At 35.9% G+C, this 25,868-nt stretch overlaps 1 protein-coding gene across 4 annotated transcripts in view; it reads left to right on the forward strand.

Annotated features, from left to right (window-relative positions):
- Positions 1 to 25,868, forward strand: part of GPCPD1 (glycerophosphocholine phosphodiesterase 1) — a 52,519-nt gene that overhangs the window by 19,730 nt on the left and 6,921 nt on the right. For all 4 annotated transcript variants that reach the window (XR_008392600.1, XM_037147743.2, XM_037147742.2 and 1 more), the window contains exons 6-19: positions 446 to 487; positions 2,564 to 2,687; positions 6,455 to 6,686; positions 8,663 to 8,825; positions 9,195 to 9,327; positions 10,367 to 10,421; positions 12,754 to 12,846; positions 16,046 to 16,123; positions 16,818 to 16,857; positions 17,847 to 17,908; positions 21,409 to 21,474; positions 22,768 to 22,904; positions 23,366 to 23,501; positions 23,860 to 24,020. Coding sequence is in view for 3 of the 4 variants with exons in the window: in XM_037147743.2 (XP_037003638.1) it covers positions 446 to 487; positions 2,564 to 2,687; positions 6,455 to 6,686; positions 8,663 to 8,825; positions 9,195 to 9,327; positions 10,367 to 10,421; positions 12,754 to 12,846; positions 16,046 to 16,123; positions 16,818 to 16,857; positions 17,847 to 17,908; positions 21,409 to 21,474; positions 22,768 to 22,904; positions 23,366 to 23,501; positions 23,860 to 24,020 (1,522 nt within the window). In the remaining variant the exon portion in view is untranslated. The remainder of the gene's footprint in view (positions 1 to 445; positions 488 to 2,563; positions 2,688 to 6,454; positions 6,687 to 8,662; positions 8,826 to 9,194; positions 9,328 to 10,366; positions 10,422 to 12,753; positions 12,847 to 16,045; positions 16,124 to 16,817; positions 16,858 to 17,846; positions 17,909 to 21,408; positions 21,475 to 22,767; positions 22,905 to 23,365; positions 23,502 to 23,859; positions 24,021 to 25,868) is intronic.

The raw sequence follows: 25,868 nt of genomic DNA on the forward strand, positions 1-25,868 counted from the left end.
AAGCTTTTAGCTGGCTGTACAGGATAGATGAGGAGAATTACATTTTAGATAAGTTCATAATATGTATTACATAAGAATAAGCATTTTAATTGTGCCAAGACCTTTCATTTAAAAAACGAACCAGGAGATATTGTTGTCCAGCAATCTGTCAGTCTCACACACTGGTGGAGGTTTGTTCCAGTGCCTCTAGAGCACCTGTCTAAGGAGTTTTCTTTCTCTTCTTTGTAACATCATGAATAATTACCAAGTACGTAAGAACTGTTACCGTTTGATAGCCTTCTTCAAAGGGAATTCTATATTGAGGGCTACAATAAATATGCTTATTCACTTTGGGCTGCTTTTAAATTTTAGATTTTAAAAAATGCTTAACGTAGGTATTTCTCAATTGTTTATTCTATATACATCATGAATTTTAACTAGCTTTTCTATTTTCGTTCAATTCTAGAAAATGAAATTATTATTGATGATGGACAATTTGGAATCCACAGTAAGTGAGACTGAGTTTTCCATTTTTTTTACTGACATGGTTGAGATGTTATGCAACATTCATTAGAAACAAATAGCACAGGGGAATATGACAGAGTTGGATATTGAAAGTAGAGGCTAAACTGAGAAACGAATAACAGTCTCTCAAGTAATAGTTTCCGGTATGTATAATTCTTACGCTTTAAAATTTTATCATTTTGGTTTTTATTTGATTGGTGATTTCAGGTATTTGAGTTAATGTTAATACCATCCCTTTTTATAATATGTTTGAAAATGATATGAACAGTTCTAAACATTTAAGGCGTGAAACATTATTCTTAAGCTAAATTTATGCACTTTGTATGTTTGTATGCATTTACAGTAAAATCCAAATTAAACAGAATCTTCTAGTAATTCTGGCTTAGTCTTTAACACTTAATTTACAGTGTATTAGAAAATCCTTTTACCTCTGAATACTGTTGAAAATGTTACTCATTTGTATATTTCTGCTTCAGTAAACACTTTATCTTGAGAATTCATGTTTTCAATGACTTGAATTCTCACAATGTATCCGCATTTTCAGCATTATGCTAAAGTGCATTTTCATTTTAAACACTTTAGGAGTCAAACAGTGTAAAGGGGTGGGCAGAATGTCTGCTTGTGCTGACTGAACCAGAGATAGATTGCTGATAACCAGTTTGCTTTCCTGTCCAGAACAGGAAGGAACAGATCTGAATGTTTTGGTTATGGTTTTACTAGGCACACATATTTTTAGAAATGTACATTCTTTGGCAATGTTTGGATAGGAATTTGGATTTTATTTGGGATTGTTTGTATTACATCATAAGGTAGTCTAAAATACTTAAATAGCTTCAGTGTTTAGTATTGTATAGTCTTGTCCTTTTTATTTATAAAGAATATTTGTGCTACACGTTTTGGAAAGCTTTATGGAGGAATAGTGATCTCATTTCTTCAACTGTAATGCATGACATTATATATCTGTCTTATTTTTTGAATTAATTGAATTTATTGGGATGACATTGGTTCACAAAACTGTGCAGGTTTCAAGTGTACAATTGAATAAAATATCATCTGCACACTGCATAATTCCCCCACAACCCCAAGCAAAGTCTCTTTCTGTCCCCATCTCCCCCCGCCCCCCCTTTTGCCTGCCTCTGCCTAGCTATACCTCTATTAAAATGCATGGAAATTTTGTTCTTCTAAATTCAGCTTTAGTTTGCTTTTAGGAAGGAAAGCCATATCTCCAACTTTTTATATTTCTGAAAACAGTTGAAGAGATGATAGTGGCTTCTCTGTTTTTAAAATTTGCTAATTATTATTAAACATTTTAAAGTTATATTTAAGGAGAAATGTTTCTTGACTTTTTTTTTTTTAAGTCCTCTTGAAAAACTTAGGTCCAAAACAGTTAGCAACTCATTTGCCAGTATTCAGTATTATGAAAAATGTGTTACCTATTTTAGTAGGAAACTCTGATTAAATAGGGCTAATACCATGTTATCATAGTTGTGCAATTTATGGTACAATACATAAATGTGAGAGTACAGGATTGACTCACAGTTTTAGTCTTATCCTCTCCCATCTCAGTCCCCAGCACTATTGGTATAACTGGTTTCAGGTGAATAAATATCTCATGGATATATATCTCAGAGCTGGGAAGCTTTCGAAGCTTAGAAGTAGTCTAATGGAACAACTGTAGGTTGCAAGCCATCTTGGAGCGTGTATTCTTTCTGAAATAGATTTGTATTACTTCAGTAATGGATTTAGAATGGATTGTAAGAATATTTTTATTTACTTAAGTTGTTCAACTGTGGCTACTGTTAACATTCATTTCACTTTGTCCCCCTTTTATTCTATAAAAGTTCTTTTTCAGTGACAAATTTAAGACTACATATAGGTTGGCCTCTCCAATCTATACCCCTCCAAAGGGTCAATCTATACATAGTGACATATATATGTACCAGTGACATAACTTTAGTGTATTAAAATCTGAATATGAACTAGAATTGTCAGCATGTGTTGTACTTACTGGATTATTTTAAAAATATGTATAATAATTATTCTTTCTATTACTTACCAGATGGTGTTGAGACTTTGGATTCGGGATGGCTGACATGTCAGACTGAAATAAGATTACGTTTGCATTATTCTGAAAAGCCTCCTGTCTCAATAACCAAGAAGAAATTTAAAAAATCTAGATTTAGGTAGGACCATGTGTGTTTGTTACTTTAGGCCATTTATTTTCACTAATGCTATGGGTTTCTGGTGTTAGCCTTAAAGTGTATAAACTGAGAAAAGAGTGGAGTTATAATGTCTCATTTTCTAATAACTGTAGGGTCTGGTGATAGTGACCTCTGCCCTGCTGCAGTTACCTGTACTTATGGTAGTCTTAATCTCTAAATTTGAAGTTAGTATAATTTGTTTTTTATGTAAATGATTCCCAAGTTTGTGCATCTGTATGGTTTATTCCATTTATAGTTTCTTAGTGTAGCAATCAATTGCTAGTTTAAGATTGATAAAAGGAAATGATTTTGTGCTAAACGAGGGCGGAATGGCGTAAACAGAAAAATGATTGTTGGAAATATCCTTCAGTGTCCTAAACTTTCCTGGAGCTAAAAAATGAAAACCTTTCCATGAAGAAAGATAGTTCTTATCATAGTAGTTCCTTCCATATTAGTTTCTTTTTAATCCTACGTTAATTGTAAGAAATAGATGTAAATAGCTAAATAAATAGTAATTTTATTTTCTCATAATGTCATATATACCTTTGAGTGAACTGGCTTCTCAGTAACCCAGGCATCTCTGTCATTTGTATATAATTCATAACAATACTGCAGTTTGGAAATCCTTAAATGTCTTACCATAACTGCTTAAATATTATAATACTTATCCCAGTCATGGAACCTTTTGTAGTTATTTGCATTGGCTGCTTCGAGAGTGAGTAAAGGGTTTTGGGTGTGCCTTGCCTCTGCATTTCTAGGCCTCTGCTTTGCTTCAGAAAAACCGAGGCTGTTGGACCAAATGGTTGATCTGCAGGATCCATTTGACTACAAAGATTCTCTAACCAGTTAGCCACATGGTTGAATATTCTATCTACGTGTTAAAAGAAGCAGATAAATTGTGTGACAGCTATAAACTGTCTCATTAGCATAAGACCTTGAACTAAACTAGCAGTAGAAGATAAAGCCTTGGTTGGTTGGGCTTATTAGGATTATTTTCCTTGACTGTAATTAAGAAATTAATAGATATTAATGATTGGGGTTCTGATTGGTTTGCAAATGTATGCTGAGTCCTGTACTGTTCTTGTTTATAGAAATTATTTTGAGTGCTAGTATATATAATATCACAGTGTTGCTTGGGTTTAAATTGGCATATTTTTGTATAACCATACTTCATTGGACTCTACAAATTAGTAACAGGTAGTTAATGAAGTAATCATGCCTGGCTAAAAACTGGTGTTCTGACCATCTCCCCTGACCCCCAAATTTGCTTTAGTGACAGACCAAACTTTCATGGGATAGGAGATAAACTTACCTGAAAGGATGTAAATACTTTAAAAATTGAGCAACAACAGCTTACACATTTTATTTTGTTTTGGTTTTACTTACTGATTTTAGAGAGAAAGGGAAAGAGAGACAGACAGACATCAGTTTGTTATTCCACTTATATATGCATTCATTGGTTGTTTCTTGTTTGTGCCCTGACCAGGGATCAAACCTGTAGCCTTGGTGTATTAGGACAACACTCTAACCAGCTGAGGCACCCAGCCCCGGCAACTTACGCATTTTAAATAAACTAAACATGCTGTTTTATCTTACTACCATCAAATCTTAAACACAAGTTCTCTTTCAATTAACGCCAGTAAGTGGAAAGCAATGATAGACCCTGATATTTATATAGCTATTTGAAGAAAATCTTTAACAAATTCTTTCATAGATCCTTTTAAACGTGATTTTTTTCCTCTTTTTTTGTAGATGCATTGTTTTTTGCAGAATAGCCTTTTTATCCTCTATGCCTTTCTTGCCTATTAAATACTGTGTTCTTTTGTGTTTTTTTTATGTATCCTGTTAGAGAATGTTTCTTCCTTCAGGTTCACCAACAGAATCAGTTGTCTAGAACTATTCCTAAGAGCTTGTTTTATGAGAAGAGATGGTGATTTTTGCATGGATTTTTGCAGTGCTACTTTTTATTTTATAGTATGATTATAGAACAGTTATTAATTGCATAATCTATATAGATGTCCCCTCTGGGAGACCTCAGAATTATGTGGCTGAGAGACGAGGCTCAGCAGTGGTTGGAGGCAGGAGGCCATGAGGAGAGAGCAGGCTCCACTAATACAATCCATTATTTGTATTATCAGTCAGATCCCCTTTAAATCTAAAATGTATAAGTTTTTGTAGCTCGGCTATTATTCTATACCAGCGGTTTTCATCTGGTGTGCTGCCAGAATTTTTAAAACATACATTACCTGACTATTTTGGGATACTGATCTCTTTTCCCTTAAATTGTCAAATAAAAAAATGACAGCAGCCAACACAACAATAACCATCTTGTGTGGAGGGAATCAAAATTACATCTATTTTTTGGGGTCAGATTGGCAGTAAATACATTTTTTGGTGTGCTGCAGAATTTTAGTAATTAGCTTATGTGTGCCATGAGATGAAAAAGGTTGAAAAGTGCTGCTCTATATACTAACGTTGCTTCCTACATAAATAGTATTAGAAGTGTTTAAGTACATTTCAGTTGGTGCAAGAAATATTCTAGAGTTGAATACTTTTTGGCATTACACGTGCTCTGTGCAAGTAATTGTCTTTCATAAGGAATAGACTAGCCTGTGTGGCCCTATGTTGTGGGTATTGGTCTTTTGTTTTCATTGCTGTGAAGCCTGTAAGAGTTTTAGACTCTTGGTTTATGTTTTGGCTCATTTGTTTCAATTTTAAAAAGTACATGTATGTAAACATATACAAACACATAAAGAGATGCATATATTCAAATATACTTAATTCAGTGTTTTCTTTAATAATATACTTTTTGAAAGACAGATACCATATGATCTCACCTATAAGTAGAACCTAATTAACAAAACAAGCAAGCAAGCAAAATATAGCCAGAGACTTTGTAATAAAGAACAAACTGACACTTAACCACAGGGGATGGGGGACGGAAACAACAGGGAAAAGAAGGGAAAGGGTTGTCAAAGAATGTGTATAAAGAATCCACGGACGAAGCCGAAGGGGGCCAGGATTGAGGGTAGGAAGGTGAGTGGGGTGGGGAAATGGAGACAACTATATTCAAATATTAATAAAAGTGATTAAAAAATAAAACAATACAGCATGAAAATATATTTATATACTTTTCACAGAGTACCTCAATTCACTGTGGTAAGGTAGAAGAAAGGAAAATTTTTAGTTTACAACCCCCAGGTCTAATAGTCTTGGTGCACACTAACAGAATCTGGTTCAATTTTGCATTTGTTTTATGTATATACATTTGTTAAACTGCATATCTCTATTTCAAAAGAAATGGAGATAGCCAGTTACAAATTGGATAACAATAAATACATTTTAGATTCATTAAAAAAATTAAAACAACCTTACGCATAATGAGCATTTGTCTCATTTTAATACTTTAAAGAGATATATGTAGACTAAAATGTCAGTATTTTATGAAATATACCTAATGCCTTAACCTGTAACATGTGTAATCTTTGTTTAATACTACATAGGGTGGGGCAAAAGTAGACTTACAGTTGTTTTTATGGATAATAACGCAGTAACTGTTAATAATATAAACTGTTTTGCATACTCACAGTGGTAAACCCACTTTTGCCCCACCCTGTATTACTTTTATTTCTTGAAGATTTTGCATATTCAGGGAAAACTGCTGAATTTTGTATGAGTTTGTAACATTTGTATGAGTTTTCCTTCTGTTCTACTTTTTTGCATTTCATTATTTTTTCCCTCTCATTTAGGGTAAAGCTGACAATAGAAGGTCTGGAGGAAGATGATGATGACAGGGTGTCTCCCACTGTCCTTCACAAAATGTCCAATAGCCTGGAGATATCCTTAATAAGTGACAATGAGTTCAAGTGCAAGCATTCACAGCCAGAGTGTGGGTATGGCTTACAGCCTGATCGTTGGACCGAATATAGCATACAGACAATGGAACCAGATAACCTGGAACTAATATTTGATTTTTTTGAGGTGAGTAGTTCTTTGACATGAGGGGATTGAGAAAGAACGCAAGCATAAGATTATTGTTACATATGTTTTTATTGTAGTCTAATTTGTGTAAACTCACGACTTGTACATTTTAGATGTTTAATCCTCTATACATTTTAGCAAGCTTAAAAAACTTAGAGTTGACAGACTCAAGTACTATTAAGAATATAATTAAGAGAACTTCAGCAGAATTAGTTTCAAATCAAGACTAGATATCTTGATGTCTGTGTCCGTTCTAAATATAAATGAATTATGTCCAGAGGAACCCCCAGGGATAATAGAGGGATGGGCAGGCTGTGTAACTCTTAATGGTAAGAGTTACTCTTGGTGTAACTAGCATGATTGAGTCTTCTTCATGACTGAAGCCTGGTTTATTGAGGCATTCTATTATAAGAATTCATTGTAACCGTGGGCTCATTTTTGCAACTTTACTTGACATTGTAAATACATAATTAAAAAGAGATGCTATAAAAATGGTGCCAGGTTGTTCAGAATCTCTGCTGCCGACTTGAGAGACCTACTGTGACACTTACAGTGAAGTTCTCTAGCTTACTGGCTGCCCAGATGCTCCCCACGTGTAATCCTCCGCCCTCCCCTGAGGTCCTTGCTCTGTTGGGCTCAGTAGTTATGTGCACCACTTCCATTCCCATTTCCACAAGATTAAAATTTAAATCTTTGAAGGTAGGGAATACACCTTGGCTAGCAGTACCAGCTAACCACAGTTTTCTTGAAAAATGACAGAATTCAGAATGCTTTTAAACCCACTGAATAACATTTGTTGCACATAATTAAAATGATAATCTTTAAATTGTTTAATTTGATCATTCCTTTAGGCATAACCCGTTTTTTAAAAAAGATTTTATTTATTTAGTCTTAGAGTAGGAGAGAAACATCAGTGTGTGAGAGATACATCAATTGGTTGTCTCTCTCACATGTCCCCAAAGCACCAACTGGGGAGCTGGCCCACAACCCAGGCATGTGCCCTGACTGGGAATAGAACCAGTGACCCTTCGGTTTGAAGGGTAGCCCTCAATATACTGAGCCAGACCAGCCAGGGCTAGACATAGCCTTTGTGAATGGCTTTTTAGCTACCTTGCATTAGATGGAATTCAAAGTTGTTTAGTTTCAAAAAACCAAAAACACTTTAAGAAAACTATAATTAAGCCCTGGCTGGTGTAGCTCAGTGGATTGAGCACAGGTCTGTGAACCAGAGGATCGCGGTTCAATTCCCAGTCAGGGCACATGCCTGGGTTGCAGGCCAGTTCCCAGCAGGGGACCCATGAGAGGCAACCATACATTGATGTTTCTCTCCCTCTGTCCTTTCCCTTTAAAGATAAATAAATATTTTTTAAAAAGAAGAAAACTATAATTAGATCTTACGTAAGTAATAAGATCTGTGGAATTTTATTATTAAAATAGGAAGTTTTGGTTGTAATGTTTCCTTGTTCTTCAAGGACCTACCTTTTAATAATCTCTTGAACAGCTAACTTCCCTTTCATTTGGTTAGCAGTTTTAGAAATACTATTTTATTTATAAACTAGGCTGATAAAATACCATTTTTGACAAAGTATTTGATTTCCTAGAGAGCTACCATCCCCCCTGTATCATCTGTGTGGGTGCATTTTTAGAGAATATAATATACATTAAAAAGCTCACTACAAGTGTATCTTAGTCTTTGAATATACAGTTCCTAGTAACTTTCAGTCGGGGCTTTCAATCCACATGATACATATTAGAGGATCAGAAGTGCAAGTCAACAGTTATGATTAATGAAATAACACATAAAGTCTTAAGATGTGCAAAAAAGTATTAGTTATTACCCAAAAATGCTCTCTAAATCACGTGGATATAAATTTGATTGTATTTCTTATTGATCTTCCTCCGTAGAGTGTTTTGATCTTTAAATGGAAAATATTGAAGTATAAGAATTTGGATTATTCTAAACCTTATTTTTTTAGGAAGATCTCAGTGAACATGTAGTTCAGGGTGATGCTCTTCCTGGACATGTGGGTACAGCCTGCCTCTTGTCATCCACCATTGCTGAGAGCGGGAAGAGCGCTGGGATCCTTACTCTTCCTATCATGAGCAGAAATTCCAGAAAAACAATAGGCAGAGTGAGAGGTAAGCCTGGAGAAGCAGGGTGGTCCTTTACAAATAAAGGACAAATAAAGAATCAGGGTGGTCCTTTACAATTACAATGTGTCCTTTACAAATAACTCTACAAATAGAGTTAAAATTTTTATTAGATTCAAATTGAGCTTTTGAGAATTTTAAAGATCAAATTAGTGATTTGTTTTAGAATATTAACTATATCAACAAGGATATATCTGTTGAATTTTCTAGAAGCTTTGAATCAGTTTTGACTTGATTTTTTTTCCTATTTGATAGAGATTGATAAAGCTAGTTTGAGTGGTATTTAAATGTAATTGAGCTCATCATGGCCTTTTTAATTGTCTTCATTTTTGTCCCCCCCTTTTTTCCCTACAAAAGTTGACTATATAATTATTAAGCCATTACCAGGATACAGTTGTGACATGAAATCTTCATTTTCCAAGTACTGGAAGCCAAGAACACCACTGGATGTTGGACATCGAGGTGCAGGGAATTCTACAACAACTGCTCAGTAGGTTGAATGTTTGAGCAGTGTTAGCATTTGGTAGCTCTGACTTGATAATGTTAAATTGGTTTTGACTGACAAAAGGTCAAATGATTCTTTTATTATTACCCTGCAGCTTAAATTTAATTTGATGATTGGGTTTCCCAATTCAAATTAATTAGAAACTGACTAAGATTCTCTTAGTGTTAATATTCTACTGAATTGATAAGAAAGACATTAAAACTGGAAAGCCAGGCCCCAGTGAAGAAGAGAGTGGAGGAATGGGTGAAAAAGGTAAAGGGGAATAAGAGGTACAAATGTCCAGCTATAAAATAAATAAGCCATGGGATGTAGTTTACAGCACAGACAATACAGTCAATAATATTGTAATAACTTTGACAGATGGTTACTAGACTAATTGTGGTGATCATATCATAAGGTATGTAAATGTTGAATCACTGTTTTGTATACCTGAAACTAGTCTAATGTGTGAGAACTGTACTTCATTAAATATGTCTTTTTAAAAAAATACCAACTGGAAAGCCCAGAGGACACAGGCTTACTGCCCAAAGAGTCAGCCTGATGACATAAGTGTGCCTGTATTGTGGTCCTGACTTTTAGCATGTTGCCCTTTCTGGGTCTCAGTTTCCTCACCTGTTCTCAGTGTGGTTTTCATACTTCCACCCTATTGGAGTGTCAGCCTTTTCCCATTCCTCCAGTCTGCCAGTGTTAAGTCATCTGAGGAGTCATCCCAAGGAGCAAGTTTCAGTATCTCCACTACTTCCTGCCATTGCAGACGTTCTTTTTCTTTATTGGTCACCTCACCTGGGGGGGTTGTCTTAGCATAGGGTATGTCTATATTCAGCTTGTAAATACTTAAAATTTTGGAATAAATGCACACACCAAGTGATGGTGAGTCTTATTTTGGGAATGGCTAAGTTAGTCTCAAAATGGAGAAAGGTACTATTTTCATTGTTAGAAATGTAGCTGGCTTCTTTATTACATTTGTTTTCTTTATCTTCTCTATAGTATATGATAACTACATTTCTATACATTTCTCTTTCAGACTTGCTAAAGTTCAAGAAAATACTATTGCTTCTTTAAGAAATGCTGCTAGTCATGTAAGTGAACCTCTCTTTTTAGAGGACTGTTGGTCCAAAGGTAGAAAAGTAGAGAAATATGGGTCGGTCGGGGGAGTCTTCTCCAGTCTGCATTAATAAGTTAAAAGAGGAATGAATATTTATGCTTTGTCTGAACGTGTTTCTAAGGGAAGTTGAAGTGTCTAGACATTCGTATTTAGATTCATGGTGCAGTTGAGATAAAAACAATGGAATTAGAAGCATCCTTTTATTTTTTTTGAAATAAATTTTGAGTGGTTGGGCAAGAAAAATGTTCCCCATTAAACACTGGTTTTCATCAACCGAATAATGTGCCAATTCAGATACTCACTTTGGGAATAATACTAATGTTACATTTTTAATTCCTTTTATCTAATTCTAAAGGGTTAGTCTTTTTTAGCTTTTAGTTTTTTTCAGCAACTGCAACTTGACTTTTTAAATTAAGAGCCTGAGATTCCCCTCCCACCTCCCATTCTTCTCTGTACCTGGTTAAAAAGTCTCATGTTCGAGAGTTAAACTAGGGGGAAAGTGAAGGAACGATTCATTCTTTTATTTCTACTTTTACCACAGTGTCCTCTACATGCCTTTCTAAATTTTGCCTTTTTAAAAATAGTTTAATAAGTAAACTTGAATCCTCAGATGTTTAACTTCATCACTTATAAATGAGCAAACATCTATTCTGAGGCATACTTTTTTCATATATTTTTTTAGATTTTATTTATTTATTTTTAGAGAGAGGGGAAGGGAGGCGGAAAGAGAGGGAGAGAAACATCAGGCTGCCCCCTATATGCCCCGCCACTGGGGGTCCAGCCCACAACCCAGGTACATGGGTTTATCGTAATTACTTATTTTAATGTATATAAATATTAATAATGGATACTTTTGACTTTTGTTGAAAGGATATTAAATATATGTTGGCCCGTGGTTTATTATTTAGAACCAGTTTTAATTCATTGCAGCTAGCTAATCTAAGTATTGTTTTATGAACTATAAACACATGAAGATCCCTGTTACAGAACTTGGCAGAGTCTCTGCTTTTTAAAGAGGTTTTCAGTAGCCTTTTCATTTTGCATTCTAATAAATTCCTTTGTAACTCATGTGGATCACATTTTAGAATATTTTGTTATTAATGATTGGTTTGTTTTAATGTTAAAAACATATTTTTGAAGAGGTTTTGGCCTGTTATTACTTTATTTCCTAAACTCACACATGAATTTTGGGATCAGATTTTATCTCTTAGTAAAATTATTTTCATAAAGGATAATGATTATGTCAAATTAAACATTTAAACTGGAAAGCTGTAACTTAATATGTTTAATCATTAAAACTATTGGGAGGTGGTGCTGTTTGTCTTTTTTGGTACAAATGGTTCGTGTTATCATTTTGTTTATATAATAGAAGGAGCTAAGCTTATTTCCTGCTTTAGAAGGCAACAGAGAACTTGGCTTCTGCATTTTAGTCTGTTACCCATGTTTACTCATTAGCTGGGCGTGGTCTGGAAGTGTATCCACCCATTCTTACTCAGTACTTCTCTGGGCCATAAAACATCACGGAAAACTCAGACCTGCTTCCCTAGATCCCAGCTGGCTTTCTAGTAGTGAACACAAATTTATACGTCAGGTTATATTCTCAGCGTTTATTTGGATTATTCATATATCAAACGATTCTGACTTTAAAAAATATATCCTTAACTCTAATTTCTGCCCTCCTTCCTTCTGTTCAGGGTTCTGTCAGGAAATTTGCCATGTGCATCATTCTTGTTGCCCATTTCAGCTTTCTCTGTCTTTTCAACAGCAGTTGTAGTTTCCTCTTTTCATTTGGTTACAGAGGTTTTGCTACAAAAGACTGTGGTGTTCTGCTCAAATGTATCAAGGAGCAGAGCTAAGAGACTTTTTTTTCCCCACCTCCTCTTTAAGATAGGCTGTCCAGCTAAGGTCTTCAGGGCAACAAGGGTGTGAGGTAGCCCTGTGCCCCAGGCTCCTGCTCAGCTCCATTTCTGCTAAGAGCAGTAGCAAAGGTAACACACCTGTGAAGGCTGTCCCACACCACAGAGGGGGTCCCAGGGCAGGTTCAAGGGATCAGTGCCCTTTTTTTGCCAGGAAAAAATTGCTCTGCTCTTGCAAAATAGAAAATACTTATAATGGTTTTAAGAGAAGAAATTGCTTTTTAAGATAAAGCTTGAAGTGTAGCATTGAATCACAAAGAAGTTTTATGGTTTTTGTGCACAGGTCTGTGATTTTATAGTGAACAATAAATTTCTTGCGTCCTTGTAGTTTTAAATGTATTGTGAGCCAGATGACAGTTTTCCAATACTTGTTTCCTTTATTTCTCTCAGGGTGCAGCCTTTGTAGAATTTGATGTACATCTTTCAAAAGATTTTGTGCCTGTGGTATATCATGACCTCACCTGTTGTTTGACTATGAAAAAGGTATGTTGAGAGTTCTGCATTTAAAATAGAAATATAGATTGTTATTAAACAAAGCCGACCAATTCGTTTTCTTGGTAACTGTCAGTCCCTGTTTCTCTCAAGCTCCTACAACATTGAGACAGGAAGATTAATGTCCTAGAGTAGGAGAGTCTCTATTGCTGAATCGGCTTTTTGATATGACCTAACAAGCACATTCTAGCCAGGGGCATCAAACTCATTTTCACTGGGGGCCACATCAGCCTCACGGTTGCCTTCAAAGGGCCGAATGTAATTTTAGGACTGTATAAATGTAACTACTCCTTAACTAGAAGCAAGGAGCTCAGTGCTGACGCCAGGTAGAAATGAGGTGCGGGGCTGGATAAAACAAGGTGGAGGGTCAGAAGTCTGGCCCTTGGGGGCCTTGTGTTTGCCACTTCTGTTCTAGGTGGTTTCTTTACAGTGTGCAACTATCTCTATATTGAGGCAGGAGAGGAAGCTATCAGAGTGTTTGTTTTCTAGGCTGCCTTCTATTTTTCAAATACCTGCTTCCAGCTTTTCTTCAAATTAATAGGCTAGTGTGATTTGGCTAAAGTGGGAAGAGCCACAGTGAAAAATTATTGGAAAAGTGCTTTGGAGACAGATACTGGAGGACCTCTGTGAAGGGGTTTAGACTTAGGAGCTGGGGAGATAGGAAAGACTTTAGAACCAAGAAAGGAAATGTTCAGAACTAAACTTCCAGGTTAATAATTTGATACCTGATGTAAGGGGAATTTAAGAGCACAAAGAGTAGAAGCAAGGGAAGGGAATAATAATGTGGACCAAAGGTAAGCCTTGAACTGGAGTGGAGACTAAGAGAGGAGAGGAGGGCATGATAGAGGAGAAAGTCCAGAGATTTGAAAATGCATATAATTTCTTAAAAGTTATAATTACTGTGCCCTAGCTGGTATGACTCGGTTGGAGCGTTTTCCTGTAGCTGAAGGTGGTGGGCTTGATTCCCGGTCAGGGCACATACCTGGGTTGCAGGTTTGATCCCCTCTCCAGGTGCATATGATCCCCAGTTTGGGTGTGTGAAATCCCTGGCCTGGGTGCTTATGGGAGGCAACTAATTGGTGCTTCTTTCTTGAATTGATGTTTCTATCTCTCCCTCCCTTTCTAAAAGCAAAGAAAAAGTGTCTTGGGTCAGGATTTTAAAAATTGTAATTGTTGTACAAACATAATTGTGATAATTATATAATGCCTCAACTTAGTATACAAATTGTCCAAGTGTTACGAGGTACTAGATAATATTTTCCATGGAGTTCATTTAAATTAAGGCTTGATTGCTTACATGTATAACATGGTACCAGACACTGCATGTTGTGTTAGTAGATGACAAGGCATCTGGCTCTGCTGCTAGTGGATTCTTATCAGGTGTATGGGTTTGCGTTACTGTGATGTGTAGAGTAGGACTCGTCTGTTTCTCTGACACGGTATCAGGGGAGGGACGGTAGGAGATGCACCTTCAGATGACAGCAGTAGAAGTAGTGGAATAACTGCATGGAGTGGAGCGGGTTGTTTTTGCTGTGGGGAACCATTAGTGCAAAGGAAAACGAGAAGGATGGAGGGGAGTGGAAAGGATCTTACTAAGGATCAAGACGGAGGTTGATGAATCTAGTTTTAATTTCTAAAAGTCTATTACAGTAAATTGAAGAGTATTATTGATGCCCCCTTTTCACCAGACTTTATCTTGCTCTTTTTTTTTTTTCCAAAAAATGTCTTCTTTGTCTTGCTCTTAAGTTGAATTTGGGTGAATTATTTGGGGAATGATGGTAATGAATTGTATATATTTTTAGTTTTAATTTTTAAGCTGGTATTTTCCAATAAACCAATAATAGTTCATAAGATTATGAAATAAATATAAAGTTTCCTTTCCCTCTGGCTGCACTCCCTTACTCTTAATAGTTTCTTATGTATTCTCCCAGAAAAACTTTTATGTCCACGTTATATGGACGTGAATGAGTATAAAAGTAATAGATTTTTAGCCCTGGCTAGGTGGCTCTGTTGGTGGAGTATTGTCCTGTACACCAACAGGTTGTAGGTTTGGGGTTTTTTTTTAAGATTTAATTTATTTATTTTACAGGGGGAGGGAGAGAGAAAGAGAGGGAGAGAAATATCAATGTGTGATTGCCTCTTGCATTCCCCCTACTGGGGACCTGGCCCGCAACCCAGGCATGTGCCTTGACTGGTATTGAACCAGTGACCCCTTCCTTCTCAGGCCACACTCAGTCCACTGAGCCACACCAGCCAAAGCTAGGTTTGATTTCTCATCATGGCACATAACCCAGGTTGCAGGTTCAATCCCCCATTGGGGTGCAAAGAGGAGACAGCTGACCAGTGTTTCCTTTTCTTTCTCTCTCCCCCCACCCCCCATTCTCTCAGATCAATAAAAAACATCTTTGGGGTGAGGATTTTTTTTCAGTAATGGATTTTAGTATACACGGGTATGCAAAAGTAAGTTTTCGGTTGTGAGTATGCAAAACAGTTTATTCTTGTATTATTGTTTATCATTGTATTATTTATTTGTATTACCACTATAAACCTACTTTTGCCCACCCCTGTATTTGTTGTATTGATGGTTATTGGTGGAACATCAACTTATTTTTATTAAGATAGAGGTACCTAAACAGTGTGACATTTGATATTGTATTAAAGTGTAATAAGACAGATTTGCTCATGGGGAAAAGGTTTATGGTAGAATATCTGTTAAGTTTTACTGCTCATAGCTAAACAGACATTTTTTGTAATAATTGATTTTTGTGGCTGTTTTTAACCAAACTTAAGTTTAAAAGGTTTGCAAAAGGTTAGAAACTTACTGACAGAAATTAGTTCTTATGTAGTAGTTGCCTGCTGATTTCCAAGTCATGTGGCCTGGTATGTGGCAGATGAAATACACACAGGATGACAGGAAACAGCAGATCACTGTGCTCTGGCTTCGTTTTCAGTTTGTCTTCAATGCCATAGCTTGCTCCCAGCTCTTTTTTTTCTTCCAGGCACTACCACTTACAATAAAAACCAAAGCTAGAATTAAGGGCTGGGGGTCGGTGTTAAGAAGGGCTCCTCTACATGGGCTCACTGTGGTCACCAAACCATTCTCATCAGTCAGTAAACTAAGATATTAGGCCTCTCTGGGGTAAACTCGTTAATAATTTGGGGCCCACTTTTGTCTTTATTTTTTATTTAGAAATTTGATGCTGATCCAGTGGAATTATTTGAAATCCCAGTAAAGGAGTTAACATTTGACCAACTCCAGTTGTTAAAGGTAGTAATAATTACATAAAGCATAAGTTATCTTTTAATTTTAAGACTATTTGTACCTGTCTATATATGGTAATCCTCTCTTTGACGTGGAGGCGATATATTCAACATGCAGAGAGCGTATGCTTTGGTTTTCTGTCCTATTAGAAAGAAGGGGTTTGTGTTAATCCATCTGTCTTCTCTGTTTTCACGGGCCTCCTTGGATTTTGCATACCTGAAAGGGCTAGGCTACACGTCTTTAGAGGCCATAGGGGCTGGCCCTTCTCATCCATAATCTTAAGTTGCCTTGGCTGCTTTAGCGACTCTTTCTGTAACTCACTATTTTGAAGTTAGCCTTTTGTGTTGCTGTTGGTTTCATACTTATGTTACTATCTAAGGTCTTTGTATATTTTGTTATATCATGTAATTTTATACGATCCCTCTTTCTGTTCTCATTAGATCCCTAAATAAATGGTCAGTTGAGTATAAACAGTTTCCTAACTTAAGAATTTTTATATTCTTACTTGGGTATTTGACTATGATCTTATGTGTATGTATAAACATAAAATATATTCAGTGATTAGTGCTAATTTTTATTAAACTTATTATTCTACATTTGATAGTTTTCTCTAACTTGCTAGCTCTTCATGTTACAGTTCTTCGTAAATTACGTCTTCTTAAAGGCTTTTTTAATGACTGCATTTTTTGTGTTTTTTTAGCTATCTCATGTGACTGCACTAAAAACTAAAGATCTAAAAGGTATGTACATATATGGAAACACTGTTTTCATTTCATAGTTAGCATACATACGGTGTTTCTTTATCCATTTTAACACTCTTGGTCATTTTAAGGACTATAATACTGGACTATTCAAATGTAATTTTATAAACATGAAAGCTTTTCCTATATTAATCTTCAAATGCATATGTCATATATAGTAACCACGATATTTTTCTTTTATGAATTTTCTTAGCTTTTCTATAATTTTGAATCCTTCAGTCTTTATTTTTGTATATGTCCTGTCTTTTGATAGCAGAATACTTAGGATGCCTTTATGAAAAAATTGTAAAGGGCTTAAAGACTCCAAAGATTATATCCCCAGAGCACAAATACGACTTATAAGGTTATAGATATTTCAAAACTGTCCATAGTTTAATGAATTTTACCTTTAATTTATTCAACTGGAAAATTTTACATGATTTTTTTCTAATTTGTATTATGTGGGCCTTTTCTTTTTTTTAAGAAAAGAAAAGCTTGGTATTAATTTTTTTCTCCTTTGGGAAAAAAATCTCGTGTGTCTCAAGATGGAATCTGTTTTGTATTAAACGTAATGGTAACCAAATCATTAGTAGCTATAGATCCTTAATTTCTAGCTTTCGAGCTGATTTTGATATTTCAAATAGTCTTAGCAAGATAACATAGTTCTTAATTACAAGAAATAACAAATCACTGCTTATGACTACTTTTAAAAAGTAATGTTACAATTTTTATAAGAAAAGAATCACTGGGCTACAAACTATGGTATTTCTTTTAAATGTTGCAAAGTAGTCTTCAAAATGGATTCTTATGTCAAAAATTGGGGGTTTAATGATTACAAATAATAAATAAATACAAAAGCCTTCAAACCTGTATATGAAAGGATTTTATAATTACTTTAGCATGTCTTTTTTTGCCTTAAGAATTTAGGGAAAGCTCTTAGTGATAAAATGTTATTTTATCTGCTGAGCTTTTGTAATTTAAAATTTCAGAATCTGTGGTTGAAGAAGAAAATTCTTTTTCTGAAAATCAGCCATTTCCTTCTCTTAAGATGGTAAGTTCCTTAGGAAAACTAAAGAAAGGCTATCTCATTAATTTTATTATGTCTGAATAATTAATTTTGTCTCTTAAATGAGTACCAAAAAGGTTGTGTCAAAGGCAGTATTAATATAAACTTGTCATCACTTAAACTCTTTACAGAAGATACAGTCTTATGTGGTGTTCTTATGCTACCTTTTAAAAAAAAAAGAGTACCTTATCTGCTCAAATGAATAAAAATTCTCGCCTCGGTTGGTCAATTTGGTAAGAATAGCAAATCCCTAAATTTCTATATCATGGGCAGGAAGGAGAGGGCATGGGATGGATAAAGGGTAGGAGGGAGATTTGATGGCAAGAGATGCGTTTTTACAATATTTTTAACTGTTCCTTAGCTTTTGGAGAGAATTGAGATTCTCCAAAGGAAACAGCACCCTGGTTACTGAACATCAGACACGGACTTAAAGGCTTTACTCTGAAAAGTATAACAGAAACCAGCATGAAGATGTAAAAACTAAACACATTCATGCAGGAATCCATTTGACAGCATCAGGCAAGCCTACGGGGACACCAGACGCTCCCCTTAGCCATGCTGGGTCGGTTTTTTGTTGTGCTGGCTCCATTTCCTAACTTCTGCTCTTCTCCAGAGTCTTTTCTGGGTGATGTCACCTATAGTAGGTTTCTTTGGCAAAAAATAGGTCAGTTCAATTTATCACAGTTATTTACCCTACAAGAAGGATGTTACAACAATAAAAATAAAGTTAAAAGATAAGAATTAATAAAAGTAAATAAAATACTGTAGTTTCCCATGTGTCATGTGCTCCCTTCAATAATTCACACCCACATTTTTGGCCCAGACTTTTAGTGAAAAAAATCTTGTGTTTTATTTTTTTATTAATTAATTAATTAATTAATTAATATTTAGATACATGTTTTGTATTATAAAGGAATTTTACAGTTTTTTTGTATTGTAAGACAGTTTTAAAGATGTTATACTTTTAACACATAAGCATAAGTAAAAGAATTGAAAACATTTATCTAGGTACGGAATTAGCACTACCCATGTGTAATGGGCATCCTTATTTTCTCTCAAAAATTTGGGCAAAAAAGTATGCATTATACACAGCAAAATACAGTACGTGTTTATCATAAAGTCATGCTAAAGGAAAGTCTGTACAGTCGTGTTAAGTGAAAGAAGGGTAAGGAACAACAGCAGTATGCGTTCAGTTTTGTAAGAAATAAATAAGCAGAACTATGAAAAAAATGAAGTCAAATAGGCCTTGTCCTAGTGCATTTACCAAGGGATTTGAATAATTTGTCAGATATTTATGAAGACCAACTAAATAAAGTCATTTTTTTTCTAGTGCAAAATTCTAAAATCATTTGTTTTTATAAATTTCATGATTTCTAGACTGGTGATTTTAAAGAATCACAAAAAACAGTTTTTAAAAAAATTGTGAAAGCTTTGACAACATTTTTTTAACCAAATAAGTTATACACACACACTCATTTATTCACTCACTTTGCCATCTCTGTAACTGAATCACAGAGAAAGTTTAAAACTAAAAAAAGCCAAATACAATCTCAGTTTAAAGGAGTATCTTTCTACAAAATTGATGTTTAGCAATCTCAATGCTAATATTTACTATTGTCCTTATTTCTCTAATTTTGCATTAACCCAGTAAAAATGTGGCAGGTATGTTAAATATGGTTAAAGAGATCAGAGAAGAAGATAAAAAAGCCCCACACGAAACTGAATGCAAACCCTTTTAGGTCCGTAGTTTTCATGCAATTCGTCAGTGCAGACCCAGCTCCCCGGGGTCCCATGGAATGTTCTTACTATTGCATTGTTCTGTTAGTGTGTTTATTTGCTGTTATTAAATCAGATAACCATATATACTATATATGTTAAATGGTTTCTAAACTTTTGAAATAAATTGAAGTTAAAAACAAGCTGTTTGAAATTCATTTTGCCCTGAACATGCTTATGCATTTGTTTGGCCTTCATGTTTGAAGACTAACCAGGTCAGCTCTTTGTAGGTGAACAACTAGGCTTCATATTTTCAATTTGATTTGGTCGTTACACTGCCAAAAGGGTTTTATTGCAAAGTGTTTAGATAACTTTATTTAAATAGGTTGACACCTTATTATTTGTTCATTTATATATTCACAGCCTTAATTATTAGCCTTGGCATAATCTTTTATTTGGAGGTAACATCTTTTCTGGGAGTTATCAGCATGGTATTGTTGTCCATCATCACCTTCAAAACAAGCTTGGAACTGTTACAGGAGAAACTTGGTTCTTCTTGACGCAGTAAAGAATTACAGGCCAGCAAGTCTATTAGTGTGCAGGCAGGGTTTATGAGGGATACATTCTCATGAAAGAGAAAGGGCCTTGCTGAGATAGGGGTGAGAAAGGCATATAGGTTCAGGGCAAAGCAAGGCAAGGGTGGCAAGAGCATCAGGTCTTTTGTTCTGAGGACTTAGATAATTGGTGGGATGGGGGTGTGGCGATTACATATTGATTCATGGGTAAAAGTGGTGCCAGCTTTCCCAGGGGGCATGTGACTCCCCAAAAGTAGGTATGTGGGGTCTGGGGAGGGGCAGTGGTCTGCTAGCCTGAATACTTATCTTGCTCCAGACCATATCTATTCATCTTGTTATAAAACAGATACATGACAGGGGGCAGTTAATTAAAGTTGAGTTAGTTACCCAAAGTTATTTATGGGCTCTTTCTGTAAGCCCATAAATCGGGACTCCCTCATAAAACAGTGACCACACGTAGGCAATCTACTGAAGTTGTTTTATGGGCTGCTTCTGTGGACCCCCTCTACTTCCCCTTCTAGGCCTTTGGATGAATACACAGTTTCAAAGGCTTGTTTCCCAGATAGTGGACATACATACTGAACTTCAAGGGCTCTCTCCTCATCCTGTGTTAGCATGGCATTGCTTGTGATGTTCAGAACACCTGGCAATGTTATTGGACCAGGCTCAGGATGCTGAGTTGGTGGGTGAGACATGTCTCCCTCCTCCTCTTTGCCTTGGTTTGCTATCTATCCTACCTAACAGAACTATGGGTTTTCAACTATATCTCAATATAGTAGATTGACATACTTGAATGAAATTCAGAAAATGTGACAAATGTCTTCTTAAATCCTTGAGGTCACCTAAATTATTACAGCTCACTTTCGATATCCATTAGTAATCGTGAAAAGAATTTTAGGGTAGGGATCTGTCTGTGGTAGTAGTGATCACTTAATCACTTATCACAGATACCGCTTGAGACTATTGCTTTTGCTGTTTAATTTCATTTGACTCTTAATTAACAGGGTGTCAGTTTGAGTATTAGAAAAGACACTGGTTTATGCTAATAGCACAAAGCATTTTACCCTCACTAGTGATATGTGTTCTTAGGGATTACTTTCTGTATTAATACTGGTTTCCTTTTCCCCCCTCTTATTCTACCATTCATCTCACCAAAAATAAAACAAAATTCACCACCAACAAACAAAACTCTAGGTTTTAGAGTCTTTGCCAGAAGATGTGGGGTTTAACATAGAAATAAAGTGGATCTGCCAACAAAGGGTGAGTGAATTCTCTGTGTAACATGTTCTTCTTCCCTTGTCCCCCCATTTCTTTAAATGCATTTATTCCTGTCACTTTGTTTTAATGGAGTAAGTGAAACTGAAAACTTACTGTGGCGTCTTCCAGTAAGCACAGTGCATAAAGCATGTTTTACACTAAAACGTGATTACTTAAAATAGCGATGAAGGCATTAAAGTAGGAATTTCCATTTACAGGTGTCTCGTGTGCACATTGTAGGGGTGGTTTCTAGGCACACTTACAGGGTGAGCGATGAAAGCACCCTGGACAGTCAGAGCTCTGCAGCTCTGGTTAGTGTTTGTTTTATCCTGCCATCTAAAAACGTGCTTCAGGTACTCTCCTAAGCAGTTTTGTGTTAAGTAGCTAGTAATAATTAACCAGGAAAAGAAATTTCTGCAAATGTGTTTTAGATCACTCCCAGATTTATTTTTTTGTTTAGTAGTTATATTGAAAAGCTACTATGGGCCAGACATATTCTGGGTATTGGACAAAACAGAATGAAGTCTTGCTTTCCTGGAATTTACATTCTAGTCAAGGAGAACAACTGTTGAATGTGTCAGATGGGGAGATGTGTAAAAGGGTAAGATGCATGAAATGTAGTTAATTCAGGTGTTATTGGGCAAGCAGAATAGTGGCCTGGAATTTATTTTGGTCAGAATAATCATACCTGCTCTCCAATCATGCCTTCTATAAGCCATTTACAATAAGGTAATTTTTAGTTTTCTGAGCTTTTAGATTTGTTTTACTGAATATATTCATTTTATTTTAATGAATATTCTAATTAAAATATTTAGTATTTGAATATCAACAGGACTTTTGGCATCTTGGCTGTATTTCAGGATACTTGATATGCCTAAGAGCCAAAGAATGTGGTGGTAATTCAGAATTACCAGGGGGTTTTTTGGTAAAGAGTTAATAAATGAAGTGGAGTCTTTTTGTCCTAAAGTTTATGAAAATATATACAAATATATTAAAAGTCTTAGTAGGTAGCAGATTTCCAGGGTTTTAGTCTTTATTTTGTTAACTTACTAAAACAAATGTCTGTTGATGGTATAATTCCTTTGTGCATAAGTGTCCCTATAACCGAATTACAGTAGCTGCACTGTTGCTTTGTAGCCATGTGGTCATCAGCAAGTTGCTTCATCTTTTCAGGACCTTGCTTTTCTCATCTATAAAATGAGAAAAAGCTACCTCATTTCTTGTGTGAGTAAAATTTTTTCTAGCACTGTGATTCTGAGATATTTAATAGCTTTTGTTTATTTTTTTCCTATATAGGATGGAATGTGGGATGGTAACTTATCAGCATATTTTGACATGAATCTGTTTTTGGATATAATTTTAAAAACTGTATTAGAAAATTCTGGGAAGAGGAGAATAGTGTTTTCTTCATTCGATGCAGATATTTGCACAATGTGAGTAATAACCTTTTTCCCTCTGCTATAGCTGGGACTTAGGGTTCAAAGGTTATAGTTGGAGGTGGGGAGGTTCCCAGACCTCACCCTTGATCTGTCCTCTGAGTCAGGCTGTGTATACTCTCACTGCCGCTGGAATGCCCTTCACCCCTGTGAACTTCACCCCCCACTGGGCCCTAGTGTCTCACGCCTTGTGTTGCATGTGGCATCTTCCTTCAAATTGGAGCCTTCAAGGGCTTTCTTGTTACCCATTTCTGAGAATATTTTAGCCCTTGTGCAGTTTACATTTTTTGGCTGGAAGGCAATATATATACATATTAATGATGGTTATCTCTCAGTAATGGGATTATGCTTTGTGGTGTTTGTTTTCCTTATATATTTAGTATTTCCTGAAGTAACAACACAATATATTATCATTATAGTCCTCGATGAAAAGTATTTTTTAAATTGTCTCTCTTTAGGGTTCGGCACAAGCAGAACAAATACCCCATATTATTTTTGACTCAAGGGAAGTCTGATATTTACCCTGAACTCATGGACCTCAGATCTCGAACAACTGCTATTGCAATGAGCTTTGCACAGTTTGAAAATCTACTGGTAAGTTATGTTTGAATTTCTTAATTTTAAAGTAACCTTTGTATATAACAGACAGATCTACTTAAAAATGAGGGTATTGGATCTCAAAATCAAAAGCACTAATAGGAACACAAATACATACTCTCTTGCAGACCTAGGTTAAGTAGTTTTGTAGTTGAGTGGATTTTATGAATTGTCTAAAATGGCTAGAATGTAAATTTGCTTGATAAAATAAATTGAGTAAGGAAAAATTGCAACATTTTCTTTCCCTGCCCACTGTACTGCTGAGAGCACTGATACAGAGTATGACCATTTTGACTGTTAGCACTTGCAGTTACAAAGTTACTTTCTCATCAGTAACTTACTTTTCTTCCACTAGGGGATAAATGCACATACTGAAGACCTGCTCCGAAACCCATCCTACATTCAAGAGGCAAAAGCTAAGGGACTAGTCATATTCTGCTGGGGCGACGATACCAACGATCCCGAAAACAGGAGGAAATTGAAGGAGTTGGGAGTTAATGGTCTAATTTATGATAGGTACTTGTTTTTCATGAAAAATTTTCATGAACTGTTAAGGAAAAAGTAGCTTTCATCTTATAAAATTATAAATAATGTTAAACTTAGTACAAATTCTGTAGTTCAACCTGTGGTTTTTTAACATTTGTCAGTGGAATTTTTCAAACTTTGGACTATACCACAATCACTCAGGAAGTTTGTTCAGGTGACTGGCCCTAAGTCATCTTGGGTGTGGGGGTGCCTGGCTGCCCCAGACGTCTTCTCTGTCTACACCAAGTTTTTTGCTGATTTTATCCAATGCTGTAGTTTTTCACACCTTTATGTATTCTTAAATTTTTGTATCTCCCACTCAGATCTTTCCCCTGACTGCTAAACTTTTATATCCAGCTATCAATATATGTTCTTCCTGAAGACTTCTGATTTCAGTATTATTGACAACTGTGCCTTTCCAGGGTCTCTGGCCAAATCCTTGGAGTCAGTCCTGCATGACTCTGTTCTTTACCTCATATCCCAAATCCAGTCCAACAAAATCTAGCTGATTCTGTCTTTAAATATATCCGGAGTCTATCTACTCACCACGTTTACACTTGTCACTCTCCCTTAAGCTACCTCATTTCTCATGTGAGTAATTAAAGGAGCCTGCCCGCTGCCTCTGCCCATACCTCCCTCGCTCTGGTCTCAGCACTGTGGCCAGAGGGAGCCTGTTAAAGCCCAAGTCAGATCATGCTACTGCCTCGAACTCTCACCGTTTTCGGTCACCTAGAGTAAAAGTCTAAGTCCTTACCACCCCTCCCGCCACGCACATCTCAGTAAAAAGCCTTTATTGAATATCCTGATTCAGATAACAATCTCCACTCACAATGCACTTCTGATTTTTCTCCATAGCGTTTACTACCATCTCACATATAATATTTTACTTTTTTTACCCCCTGGTTCCCCCCACCTCCATACAAGCAAGCTCCATAAGGGCAAGACTCTTTGCCTGTTTTGTTCATTGCTGTATGTCCAGAGGTTAGAACAATGTGTGATACAGAGTAGGAGTTAAAAGTAGTTGTTGAACAAGTCTTTCCTTTTTAATAAGCCCCTGGGTGTTCGTGATGTCAGTTTAAGAGTCACTAGTCTGAGAACTGAAAAGGGTTGTTTAGTATAAAGAATGTGGGGTAGGAAGCATGTCATTTATTCTGCTTGCTAGTACTTGAGAGCAGCATCATGCAAAGAGTAACTAATGGAATCTTACCAGGCCTCCTTTAAAAATACTTTCCTTGGATTTAGTTCATATTACTACTTGTCCTATAAAGTTATGTCACTTTCTTAATAAAACTTTTTTCTATTTTGTTTGAATGAGTCTGGTTTTAAAATTGCAGCCCAGATAATACCTGCCTTTCTTTTTACCTATTAATTTTGCTTTAAGCAATGTGTTTCATAGCTCTTTTTAATACACTTTTCCACCTAATTAAAGGAAAGTTAAAGTTCTAATTCAACAATTTTAAGGAAGTCTTTGCTTTAGCAAAATTTTGAAGAATATTTCTTTGTTTTGTTGAGGAGGAGGAAGAAATGATTGCAAATATTTTCAGGCAAGAAAATGTGATTATACCATCGATGACTCGGTAGGGTGTACACATTTTAGGCAGCCTCTTTATCGCAAGGGCCTTACTTGGTTGGAGCCAAATAGGGACTGACGTGTAATGGAGAACAAGAAGATGCTCTGTGATATAAAGGGCCCTAAAGAAAATGAGGTCTTCCTGACCTGGGGTCCATACAAGTAATTTTAAATAAGGAGCATTAGGTGGATTTGGGGGTGTGCTGAAGTGTGCTTTGATAGGATTTGCATTTTAGACAGAAGGTAGAGCATGAATCGGGGCGTGTCTG

This window comes from Artibeus jamaicensis, unplaced genomic scaffold (genome assembly GCF_021234435.1).
Source record: "Artibeus jamaicensis isolate MK-2021 breed Jamaican fruit bat unplaced genomic scaffold, CSHL_Jam_final contig_685, whole genome shotgun sequence".
Taxonomy (NCBI): Eukaryota; Metazoa; Chordata; class Mammalia; order Chiroptera; family Phyllostomidae; genus Artibeus; species Artibeus jamaicensis.